The 13070-nt window shown below is 38.1% G+C and overlaps 1 protein-coding gene across 4 annotated transcripts in view; it reads left to right on the plus strand.

Annotated features, from left to right (window-relative positions):
• The window catches only part of GSAP (gamma-secretase activating protein), an 88287-nt gene that overhangs the window by 48038 nt on the left and 27179 nt on the right, over positions 1–13070 (plus strand). For 3 of the 4 annotated variants that reach the window (XM_068972381.1, XM_068972384.1, XM_068972383.1), the window contains 3 exons: positions 4525–4594; positions 5131–5213; positions 8400–8453. In XM_068972381.1, coding sequence (XP_068828482.1) covers positions 4525–4594; positions 5131–5213; positions 8400–8453 — 207 coding nt within the window. The remainder of the gene's footprint in view (positions 1–4524; positions 4595–5130; positions 5214–8399; positions 8454–13070) is intronic. The other variant, XM_068972382.1, reaches the window with a different exon arrangement.

A 13070-nucleotide genomic window follows, 5' to 3' on the forward strand; every position in this document is an offset into this window, starting at 1 on the left:
AATTGACAAACCCTTAGCCAGACTCATCAAGAAAAAAAAAAAGAGAAGAATCAAATCAACAAAATTAGAAATGAAAAAGGAGCAGTTACAACAGACAATGCAGAAATACAAAGGATTTTAAGAGACTATTATGAACTACTATATGGCAATTAAATAGATAACCTGGAAGAAATGGACAGATTCTTAGAAAAGTTCAATCTTCCAAGGCTGAACCAGGAAGAAATAGAAATTATGAACAACCCAGTTACAAGTACTGAAATTGAAGCTGTGATCAGAAATCTCCCAAAAAACAAAAGCCCAGGACCAGATGGCTTCACAGGAGAATTCTATGAAACATTTAGAGAAGAGCTAATGCCTATCCTTCTAAAACTCTTTCAAAAAATTGCAGGGGGAGGGACCCTTCCAAATTCATTCTACAAGGCCACCATCACCCTGATACCAAAACCAGACAGACAACACACAAAAAGAAAACTACAGGTCAATATCACTGATGAACATAGATGCAAAAATTCTCAACAAAATTTTAGCAAACAGAATTCAGCAACACATCAAAAAACTCATACACCATGATCAAGTTGGGTTTATTCCAGGGATGCAAGGATTCTTCAATATATAGAAATCAATTTGATAGACCATATTAACAAATTGAAAGATAAAAACCATATGATCATCTAAATAGGTGCAGAAAAAGCCTTTGACAAAATTCATCAGCCATTTGTGATTAAAACTCTTCAAAAAAGTTTGAGGAGTACATAGAAGTAAACTACCTCAACATAGTAAAGGCCATATATGATAAGTCTACAGCAAACATTATTCTCAATGGTGAAAAACTGACATTCTCCCTAAGATCAGGAACAAGACATGGGTGTCCACTTTCACCACTATTATTCAGCATAGTTCTGGAAGTCCTAGCTACAGCAATCAGAGAAGAAAAAGAAATAAAAGGAATCCAGATCAGAAAAGCAGAAGTAAAGCTCTCACTGTTTGCAGATGACCTGATACTGTACATAGAAAACCCTAAAGATAGTATCAGAAAATTACTAGAGCTAATCAGTGGATTTAGCAAAGTTGCAGGATACAAAATCAATACACAGAAATCACTTGCATTTCTATATACTAACAATGAAAAATCAGAAAGAGAAATTAAGGAATCAATCCCATTCACCACTGCAACAAAAAGAATTAAATATCTAGGAATTAACTTACCTAAGGAGACAAAAGAACTGTACACAGAAGACACTAAAGAAAGAAGTCAAAGGTGACATAAACAGATGGAGAGATATTCTGTTCCTGGGTAGGAAGAGTCAATATTGTGAAAATGACTGTACTACCAAATGCAATCTACAGATTTAATGTGATCCCTATCAAATTACCAATGGCATTTTTCACAGAACTAGAACAAAAAATTTCACAATTCATATGGAAACACAAAAGACCTTAAACAGCCAAAGCAGTCTTGAGAAAGAAGACTGGTGCTGGTGGAATCAACCTTCCTGACTTCAGATTATACTATAAAGCTACAGTCAGCAAAACAGTATGGTACTGACACAAAAACAGAAATATAGACCAATGGAACAAGATAGAAAACCCAGAGATAAACCCATGCACCTATGGGAACCTTATTTTTGACAAAGGAGGCAAGAATATACAATGGGGGCAAAGACAGTCTGTTCAACAAATGGTGCTGGGAAAACTGGACAGCTACATGTAAAAGAATGAAGTTAGAACACTTCCTAACACCATACACAAAGATAAACTCAAAATGGATGAAAGACCTAAACATAAGACCAGAAACTATAGAACTCTTAGAGGAAAACATAGGCAGAACACTCAATGATATAAATCAAAGCAAGATCCTCTGTGACTCACCTTCTAGAATAACAGAAATAAAAACAAAAGTAAGCAAGTGGGACCTGATTAAACTTAAAAGCTTTTGCACAGCAAAGGAAAGCACATAAACAAGGTGAAAAGACAACCCTCAGAATGGGAGAAAATAATAGCAAATGAAATAACTGACAAAGGATTAATTTCCAAAATATACAAGCAGCTCATACAACTCAATGCTAGAAAAACAAACAACCCAATCAAAAAGTGGGAAGAAAACCTAAACAGACATTTCTCCAAAGAAGACATACAGATGGTTAACAAACACATGAAAAGATGCTCAACATTGCTCATTATTAGAGAAATGCAAATTAAAACTATGAGATATCACCTAACACCAGTCAGAATGGTCCTCATCAAGAAGTCTACAAACAGTAAATGCTGGAGAGGGTGTGGGGAAAAGGGAACACTCTTGCACTGTTGGTGGGAATGTAAATTGATACAGCCACTATGGAAGATGGTATGGAGATTCCTTAAAAAACTAGGAATAAAGCCACCATATGACCCAGCAATCCCACTCCTAGGCATATACCCTGAGGAAACCAAAATTGAAAGAGACACATGTATCCCATTGTTCACTGCAGCACTATTTACAATTAGCTAGAACATGGAAGCAAGCTAGATGTCCATCTACAGATGAATGGATAAAGTTGTGGTATATCTACACAATGGAATATTACTCAGCCATAAAAAGGAATACATTTGAATCAGTTCTAATGAGGTGGATGAACCTAGAACCTATTATACAGAGTGAAATGAGTCAGAAAGAGAAATATAAATACTATATTCTAATGTATATATACGGAATCTAGAGAAATAGTACTGAAGAATTTATTTACAGGGCAAGAATGGAGAAACAGACATAGAGAATAGACTTATGGACATGGGGAGAGGGGAGGAGAGAGTAAGATGTATGGAAAGAGTAACAAGGAAACTTACACTTCCATATGTGAAGTAGATAGCCAACGGGAATTTGATGTATGGCTTAGGAAACGGAAAGAGGGGCTCTGTGTCAGCCTGGAGGGGTGGAATAGGGAGGGAGGTTAAATGAAAAAAAAAAAAGAAAGAAAGTAGTATTTGGTCATCTGTGACATCTGTTGTAACCAGTCAAAAGTCTGCTGTCTGCTGCCCCTTTTCAGATACACATTTTAAGATTTTTATATCATCTTGTGTATTCTGTCATTTCATTTCAATGTATTAGCTGTGGATTTGTGTTATGTATCTTCTTTAGGATTTAGGGTTCTATTGCAAACTAGTCTAATGATTTTTCATTATGGAAAATTCTCTACCAATATGTCTTTGACTATTATCTCTCCTTCATTCTACCTCTGATTTATTTCTGTAATCCTTATTAGCTGTATTTTGGACCTTCTTGCTTTGTGTTCCATGTCTCAATTTCTCTTTCATCTTTATACCAACTTTTTGTCTCTTTGAGCTGTATTTTGAGCATTTTATTTTTTCAGCTTTATCTTCTTTTTTTCAAATTGGAGTATAATTTCTGTACAGTGTTGTGTTAGTTCCTGCTGACAACAAAGTGAATCAGCTATGCATATACTCACATCTCCCTCAGGAACCTTCCCCCCACTTCCTATCCCAGACCTTAAGGTCGTCACAGAGCACTGAGCTGAGCTCCCTGTGCCATACAGCAGCTTCCTACTAGCCAAGCACTCAACTGTTAACCTACCCACTAGTATTCTTTTTGTATCCATATTTCACTTGTCTGGGGTGATATTTTATTAATATTTAAAGATTTAAATAGTATTTAAATATCTAGTTGTTTAAACATTTAAATAATATTTAAATTTAATAATATTTAAACAACACATTTAAACAATCAAATATTTAAACATGATCAATTAATAATTAATGATATTAATGATATTATTACATATTTAAATATTATTAAATAATAAATGTTACTTAAACATTTAATTGTTCTAAGTAAGACAACTAGCATGAATACGTTTGGAAATAAGAACAACTTATTGGCAGGATCAGAGATGTGAGCGGCTCCATGGCTAGTCAAACCTCATAGCAGCAGTTCTAAGGTTCAGGAACAAAGAGTTTTGTTTCTGCAGCAGGATGTTATAGAGGTTGATTGAGAGAATCGTAGATATAACGGGGATTATACAATACTTTTGCCTGGGAAATCCCACAGACGGAGGAGCCTGGTGGGCTGCAGTCCATGGGGTCGCTAGAGTCGGACAAGACTGAGCGACTTCACTTTCACTTTTCATGTTCATGTATTGGAGAAGGAAATGGCAACCCACTCCAGTGTTCTTGCCTGGAAAATCCCAGGGATGGGGGAGCCTGGTGGGCTGCCGTCTATGGGGTCGAACAGAGCCAGACATGACTGAAGCGACTCAGCAGCAGCAGCAGCAAAAACAAACACTAGATTCAAGAAGACTTATTTGCATCCCTGCCAAGGGTGTTTATTAAAATGATGTATGAAGAGGACCTCATTTATAGTGCTGTTTTACCCACGCAGCTTTGGGTTAGGTAGAAGTGAGTGTATTCCTAGGCGATTCTAAAATAGATATCACACTTTAAAAGATTCATACATATCTTGTACTTCTTTGGTAGTGGGAGGGCACAGTTTAGATTTAAATACCAACGGAATTGTCTTCTTACTTTTTAAAGATTATTCAGTGGATTTCTGAGAACATCTCTGCCTGCCATTCATTTGACCTCATTCAGGAATTTATAATTGGTAGGTGTTTCTGATGGTGCATGTTAAATTGAATCCGTGATCCTTTTGCTTAAGGGAAAGCAGTAAATTGATAAGGCCTCAATATGTCAAAATGTTGGATAGAAGCATTTTATTTTTAAACTCTATTGTAGTCAGCTGCTAATTAAACTTCATTCTCTTGTGGTTTTGCAAGAAGCTGTGACTCCTTGGAGATTGATGAAATATAAGACATGATCTTGATTCTATAACCTTGTCAGTGATTTTTTTTTTTTTCCCACTAAAAAGTAATGCTCAGCATTGTGTTGGCTGGTTCTGTGTGAAGTGATATAATGTCATTTGGACAGATGTACATGTCAAGTAATTTTTAAAATTGTTCTCAATGTAAAAAGTAAAACCTGAACATTTTAATCAGCAGACAGAACCGTGATGATTAGCCTTTTGAGAATGAAGAATAAGGCAATGAAAACTTTTGTTGGTTTGCTTGATTTGGTGAATTACAAAGTCTACTGCCTGTTCTTCATATTAAAACATGTCTCCCCCTCCCCAAACTTACTCAGCTTCTTCATATTGGAGCATTTATCCCGAGACAAGTAACATGGATAAGCTTTTGCCGTATTCCTCACTGCTCACTTGGGATACAGTAAGTTAACACTTTATATATTCCTTGTGTAATTAAAATTGATTCGCAGTTGTGGGTCAGTTGTAGGACGTCCTTGTCTCAGTAACCAAGGCCGTGATTTCATTTCTATTTTGACTCATAAGAATCTGAAAATGAAAGTGAAAGTCACCCAGTCGTGTCCAACTGTTTGTGGCCCCGTGGACTATACAGTTCATGGAATTCTTCAGGCCAGAATACTGGAGTGGGTAGCCATTCCCTTCTCCAGGGGATCTTCCCAACCCAGGGATTGAACCACATTGCAGGTGGATTCTTTACCAGCTGAGCCATAAGGGAAGCCCAGGAATACTGGAGTGGGTAGCCTACCCCTTCTCCAGCGGATCTTCCCAACCCAAGAATCAAACTGGGGTCTCCTGCATTGCGGGCAGATTCTTTACCAACTGAGCTATCAGGGAAGCCCCCATAAGGATCTGAATTGGGGATTTCTGGCAGAAGAAAGACAGTGAATTGTTACTGTTGGCCAAATGTCTTTAACCTAAAACTCTAGAATTAAAGGAGAAGATACAGTGTATGTGTTACTCTTCCTACTACCAAGCAGAATGAAGCTTCTATCATCTTCAAATTGTTTCAGTTTTTAAAGATTTTTTAGCAGCGGAAGTAGATGAAAAAAAATCTTAGGATTTTATAAATGAGCAGCGGCTGGACCACTGCTGTTATTCACAGCCACTCTGTTTACTTAGTAGATTAGCACCTTCATAAACTTTTCCCCCAGCCTTAGGAAGAAAAGCTGTGATAACTCTAGAGTGTCAAGATCAGTTAAAGTCAGTAATCTTAAGCAAATTCACCCCATTCATCGTTTTCTTCCTGTTGGTCCAGACTCCCTTCCTTTTAGTTGGGAAGAAGTGTCACAGGAGAAAATATTGTTCATTTTCTCTTGAATGTGGTTCAATAAACTGAACTTTGTTGGATCAGAAGTGAAACCCATGTACAGGCTGCCCCTGAAAAAGGTTCTGCCTCTCCTCCTTACATGTTTAGATGTTAGAACTACTGTGTGCTTACTCTTGAGGCAGCGGTTTGTATCAACAAGGCATTTAGAAAAATAAATTTATTCCAGGAGACACTGGAAAATAAGTACTAGGATAAACTGTATAACTTCCCATTTTGCTTTAAAACTATCTAAATTTAATCCTTTAAAAAGGCCTTTCAGATGTGTTTGATTTTTAATTTTTTTGGTGGTGGCCCTGTCATGCAGTATGTAGGATCCTAGTTCCCCCTACCAGGGATCGAAGCTGTGCCCTGTGCAGTGGAAGCATGGAGTCTTAACCACTAGGGAAGACTTAATCACTAGTCTTCCAGCCAGGGAAGTCCCATGTTTGATGAATTTCTGAATTTTTGACATACACAATGGAAGTGTTTTCCCAAAGGCCCTTTCTTCTTGTCTCTCACTGTTAGAGTTGTTAAACTTTCATGCCTCGTTGTGAAGTTATAAGGGAAGATCTGAGCTTGTTTCTTCTCCAGGTCCTCACTGTTTGAAGAACAAGGGTTCTTCAAACGTGCAAACTCTGTGGTAAGGTGGCAGGAAGTTTGCAGGTTAACCCCCACCTCCATCCTGGCCAGAAGCAGGAAATGTACATTTCAGCTTCCTCCCCTCGCCACCAATGCTGGCTGTCACTATCCTGTGTTCAGTGTCTGGGAGACTAAACAGGACCTCTAGTTCCCAGGGTTGAGAATATGTTAGTTGGGATGTTGTGTGACTGTCACCCTGACAGACAGTTCTTCACATTTGTATTTCTCCTTTTTTGTGGGGCAGAGGAACTTTGTGGACACATAGAGTGACATCAGGAAGTCCTATGAGAAATACAATATGAAAAATATGAAAAAACCCAGTTAAACCACTGCACAGAGCTTATATTAGGGTTTACCACGTTGCTTTAAAGTTCTTGTGGTTAGAGTATGTTACCTTAAAGGTCTTTCCTAGTTCTGAAATTCTATGATCCTATGATTTGATTTTAGCATTGATATAAATCATTTACTTTTCTCTAATCTGCATATGCTCTTAATGCTATACCCTTAATAAATACTTGCCACAATAGAAAATTTTAATTCATACTTCTATTATACATACTTCTATTACTATATGGAAATAAATTATTTCTGTAAATAGCTGAATTGGATTTTTTAAGATACTAGAAAATATTGTGCTCTTACACATAGATAATCCTGCATTATGCTTTGCAGACAATGAGGCCTGTTGTGCCTATTTTAAGATGCTATTTATAACCTAAAACTAGTGAAATTTCTGTTCCTGAGTAGTGATAAGTGAAGCACATATAGATTCTTTAAAAAGGCTTTCTCCTGTCAAGTGAAGATCTCAGTTGCTTGAATGTTCTGAAAATTTATTTCTCCATCCCTGTGATGCTATTTTTCTCAGGAATATTGTATGTTAATGAAACCCAGGACATTTGAGTTCTCAACAAATACTAGATTTTATTTCTATTTTCCCATATATCATCTACTTTTCTTTTTAGGAAATGAAAGAGGAATTGACAAGTTGAGAGATTAGTAACAACAAGGAACCACTCTTTTCAAAATAAGTGGCAATTTTGGCAGTTTATCTTTTTGTTTAAATTTTTGTTGTAATGCTCATGAGTTAGAAGAATGTTATTATTTGGATTTCCTGATATGAATTGCCTCTTGCACATTTGCCATGGTGATTGTGCTGTATAAACTCTTTATGGAGATCTCTTATTTCTGAAATTATGTTGGAGGAAAGAATCCCATTAGTGAGATGGGAATCAACGATAATATATTTAAATGAAGGGGAAGAGGGAGAAAGGAGTAAAAAAAAAAAAAAAAGAAGAAAGTGTCCGCCTTATCATCATACTTGATGGTGCAAATGTAATTTGCCTCCTTTGTTCTTAAATGGAAATGTATAAATAATACATTATTCTGTTTCTTCATAGTAGTCTTATTCTTTCCTTTAGTGATACTGTCAACTATCATAACTGTAACTTTACAGAATATTTCCTTCCTGAGGTAAGAGATAGGCTGTGTTCACTAGTATTTATAAACCCCAAGGTTTATTTAAAGTAGAGGTTAGCAAACTGGGAGCTGCCCTCAGCTTCTGTGTGCACAGAAAACACTTCCTGAAGGCTCGGGCTGGTGGTAGTTGATACGTTCAGCAGTTGTGTGTGTTTCCCCCCTCCACAGGAAATTCCTGGAATAACCCTTGTGACAGAAGAGATTCCGTTGCCTCTTATGAAGGTAAGTGCTTACAGAGAGACAAAAGCCCAGGCCTGCATGGCTTCCTTGCTGGCCTCCACAGTCACCTGCCCCAAACGTCATGGCGGTTCCAGAAGGGATTGTAAACTATCGGGGGAGGGTGGGCTGAGGGGTAAGGCTGGTTAGTCCTTCCTACGTGGTAGTTTCTAAGGAAGGTATCAGGGCAATTCTTAGGAGTGCTCTTTAAAGAGGGAGGTTTTCTGAAGACAGAGAATACGAAGCATGTAGAAGTCATACTTTCCACTGTGCTTGAAGCCAGTCCACGCTGGAGGAAGTCCTCTCAATCTTCTCTAGAGGACCTGAGAGCTGTGGGTTTTTTTTCTCTTCATTTACTTTGTCACCCCCTCAACACACACACACACGCACACACACACACACACACACCACAGAATCTTAAAACCATTAAGTAACCTGGGCTGGGATTATCTAGTTTCCTTCTGGTTCTGAGAGCGGGCTTTCTGCTTCTTAAGAGTGGCCTGTTCAGCCTGTCTCTGTGGTCTCAGAGCACCTTCTTCCTGCCCGCCAAGCGACAGCGTTAGTGTCTCTCTACAGTCTGGTGGTTTCACAGGAGTTTCTAAGACAATGGGGAGGGTGGGGTAAGGTGGGTGAGTAGAAAAGAATGTGTATGTTGTTAAAAACTGGGGAGTATTTTAGCAGTTTCCTTGAAGCTCCTTTGTTGTTTTTGGCACTGCCTCCTGTTAATTATAGCTTGCTGTGTGCTGGGAAATCTCAACTTTTGGCAGCAGGCAGCCCAGTGTGCCTCTTGGTATTTACATTTGATTCTTTTGAATCCATGAAGAGCAGGCCAGGCCCAGGAAGCTGGGGGGAAGTTGTGGGCGTTTGAGGTCATGGTGATGCCCTGGGGGTGAGAGAGGGCCAACTGGGGCCAGTTTAGTGGTTCCTGGTTTTGGACTTCAAGCATCCTTTAAGTGGAGATGGATAAGAGAGGTTTCTAGGCAGCAATGTGAGACAACTTTGAAGATCTACAAAAGCAGGAAAATGATGTAAAAGAAAAGTTTGATTAATAGCTTAAAAGATTCTTATTAAGAACCTCCATCCTTTAATTTTATTGTTTTTGCTTTTACCACTAGTTCAACAAATCCAGAATGTGTTTAATGCACACGCAATAAACCAGTGAAGGAATTTTTAGAAGAGAGGAATGTCACCCACAGTTCTTTAATTTCTAACATAACTGTCTATTTGCCCCATTTCCTCTTGGTCTTTGTCACAGGTGCGCATATTTTGCCTAGTAGAACTGGCTATCTAGTGATATTTAATAAAGATTATGAATTATAGTATATCACACACATTTTAATGTTGGTACATAAACTTCATAATTTTCATAATTATGATTTATAATTTTATAATTATGATTTATAACTCCATAGGTTTCCACTGTGTTGGTGTGTCTTAGTTTACTTAATCATTCTTCCATTTTGAGACATTTAGTTTGTCTCTAGCCCCCACTGAAAAAATTATATTTGCTATTAAAAATAATTTGGCAGTGAATACTTTTATGTAGGTTTTTCTTGGTGTGTGTGTGTGTGCGTGTGTGTGTGCGTGTGTTGTTTATTTATTCCTCTAAGGTTAAATGCCCAGGAGTATTACTGAGTGAAAGGCCATGACAATTTTTAGAGCCTTTGATTTTTATTGCCAAACTCATATTCAAACAATGTTGTGATAATTTATAGTATTATAAGGGATTTATTGGTTTATCAGTTTTACTATAACCTTACCAACATTGTATATTTTCATTTAAAAAATTAAGTATAAAACACTGATGGGAAGGTTCTCAAGATTTTTACCCACTGATTTATTCTAAGAATACAATTTGTCTTTGCTTGGGAGCAAGCTAGCTTATTTTTGCACTCTCTAACTTTGTGTGTGTGTGTGTGTATGTGCGTAAAAAATTTTTTTTTATGTAGTTCATTTATTTCCTTCTTTGTTATTCACTTTGCCTTTTCCTCTCTTTTTTATACTCTCCCCAGTTGTCTTTAGCATTTGGCTCTGCAGAGAGTTATTTCCCATTAACTGTTCCCAAACATGCTTGGGAGTTCTTCCGAGATGCTACATGTTTTCATATACGAGTCAGAAGTATTACATAGGACAAGTTTGAGCTGTAGATCTCTTCACTGTCCTTTCCATGCAAACATGATGCATCAGGGAAGCCATAGGAATGCCGAGGGACTCAGGAGAAGATGGTACTGGGTTTGGTTTGGCCAGCTCCTGCCCCTCTCCCCCAACCCCATAATTTATCGAATCTTTCAGTTCACAAGACACTTGGCCCTCACAGCTCTCATTTGTTTCCCCATCTCTGCCTGCATAATACCTCTCACTATAAGCAGCTGCCTTTGACCTACTTCTACCGAGGGTTCCAGCCCAATTATATTGCAATGGATCTTGTTGTAGTAGCATATCCCCCCTACTTTTCCTCCCTCCCTAGCCTGTTATGTGACAATTCTTGCAGCTTCCCTGATAGGAGTTGGCTCTGAGCACCCTTAACCTGAATCACAAGTTACCTTTTGAAGGTATGCTTGCTGCTGGATTTTCCATGAGGCCCAAGGGACCCCTGTCTGCTCTGAGCACACTTGCTTCCATTCTGCTTGTAAGATGACTGCCCTGATAAGGAGTCTGGAGAAGGAAGGACAAAATGAAACTAGACGAGCACTTTCCTTCTGGTCTTCGTGCAAATAATTTTAGTGTGAAGTGGAGTACTTTATAGATGTTTAATATATGGACATTGAATTTAATTGGTTTATACCAGTCTATCATCTGAAAGACAAAAGGTTTCCTTTATAGAATGGTTTCCAAAAGAATTTTAAAAAATGAAACAAAAAAGTATTTTAAAACAAGATCTGCACTTTAAAACCTTAAAAGGAATGTCATTGAGAATGGCCTTCCTAAGAATGATTTAATCCCTTCCACAGGAAGTCATGTAAGAATTAAAAAAAAAAAGTAGAAACAATAGTTTACTTGAATATCAAGAATGGAGAAATGGAGTATTTTCATTAAAGTATTTTTAAGCCAGACATCTTTAGTTTCATTTTATACAGTAAGGAAGGCTTTAATTTAACCATTTGTGTTGTGACTATTAACTATCTGACCCAGAGACTGGGAAGGAGAAGGACTTCAAGCCCTTTCCCAGTTATGGCCACTCTAAGTGAGGGGGCTGCTGCAGTGTCCATCAGGGGTCTGGATGCCCCTGAGAAATTGGAGAAAGAGTGGTTTTCACTTGATTATGCTTCTTCTCTTAAACACTTAAAAAGTGTTTAAAAAATACTGTTTTAATTGGGCAAAGCGTGAACATAATTAAGCTTTTAGTGAGGCACAAAAGACACCTTTTTTCCTTTACCCTTCCAGTGCAGATGGCCACCATCACTTGAAGAAAATGTTTCTTAGCAACTCAAAGTGTTGAATCGTAACAACTTACAGTTTTTAAAAATGAGAATTGTTGCTTTGACAACAGTGTAGTATTACCAGAAATGTCAATTGGTTACGTGTGAGATATTGACTTTCCAAAGTTTAGTTTGTACATATGTGATCTTGTGATATAACCAGAAATATATCTTTCATCTTCTTCCATGATTCCTGGCACAGAGCTCCTAAAATCTTTGTGATTTCCTAAGTGATAAGAACTATAGGGAGATCTTTTGTTATAATGCTTAGTGCTCCAGTTCCTGAAAAAGCTGCAGAGCACAAAGGTGAAAAGAAGGTCTTATTATTCCTAACAAGCCCCTTTCAGCCACACCTGAGTTTGTCAATGAAGTTACTTTTGGAAAGCACCTAAGGGTGGAGCTGGTTGCCAGTAGAACCGACCATGTGATTAGAGGGTTGGCCCTTTCAGCCCTCTACCAACACCACCTTCCAAGGCTAGAATGGCTAGAGATGAGTTCAGTCACTGATGGTCAATGGTTTAATCAATTGTGCCTGTGTGATGGAGCCTTCATAAAGAACCCTAGTTGAATCTTTCAGAGATTTAATGGGTTGGATGAATATATGGAGGTGCAGGGGTCGGGGTGGTGCACCCGAAGAGGACATGGAAGCTCAGAGCCCATTCCTGCCCTACACATCTCTTCAGTCTGGCTATTACTGAGTTGTATCCATTTATAATCAACTGGCATATAGGAAGTAAACTGTATTCCTGAGTTCAGAACCACTGTAACATATTATAGAACCCATGAAGGGGGCGCTGGGAACCTCGGATTGATAGGCAGTTGGTCAGAATCACAGGCAGCAACCTGGACTTGAGATCAACATTTGAAAAGGGGGCAGCCTTTTGGGACGGAGTCCTCAACCTGTGGGGTCTGATAATCGTAGGACACCTTGCTGGCACTGGAGAATTGATGAATGTGGAGGAAGAAATCCACCAGAAGTAATTTGGTGACCAGAAGTGAAGAATTTTGTCAATAGACTGTTGGAGAGGAAAAACACAAGTTATTCCTATATAGTGTATTTTTAGAGGCAGAGAATTATAGCAAGTTCAATTAAGATTGTAGAAACATAATTTTATAATGGTCCAAAGAAACACTACTTGTTAGAGACAGCACACCAGCCTGGAAAATTTATTTCTGTCATTATCTGTAGAGATAGGAGTACCTT

Source organism: Capricornis sumatraensis, chromosome 5, assembly GCF_032405125.1.
Source record: "Capricornis sumatraensis isolate serow.1 chromosome 5, serow.2, whole genome shotgun sequence".
NCBI classification, from domain to species: Eukaryota; Metazoa; Chordata; class Mammalia; order Artiodactyla; family Bovidae; genus Capricornis; species Capricornis sumatraensis.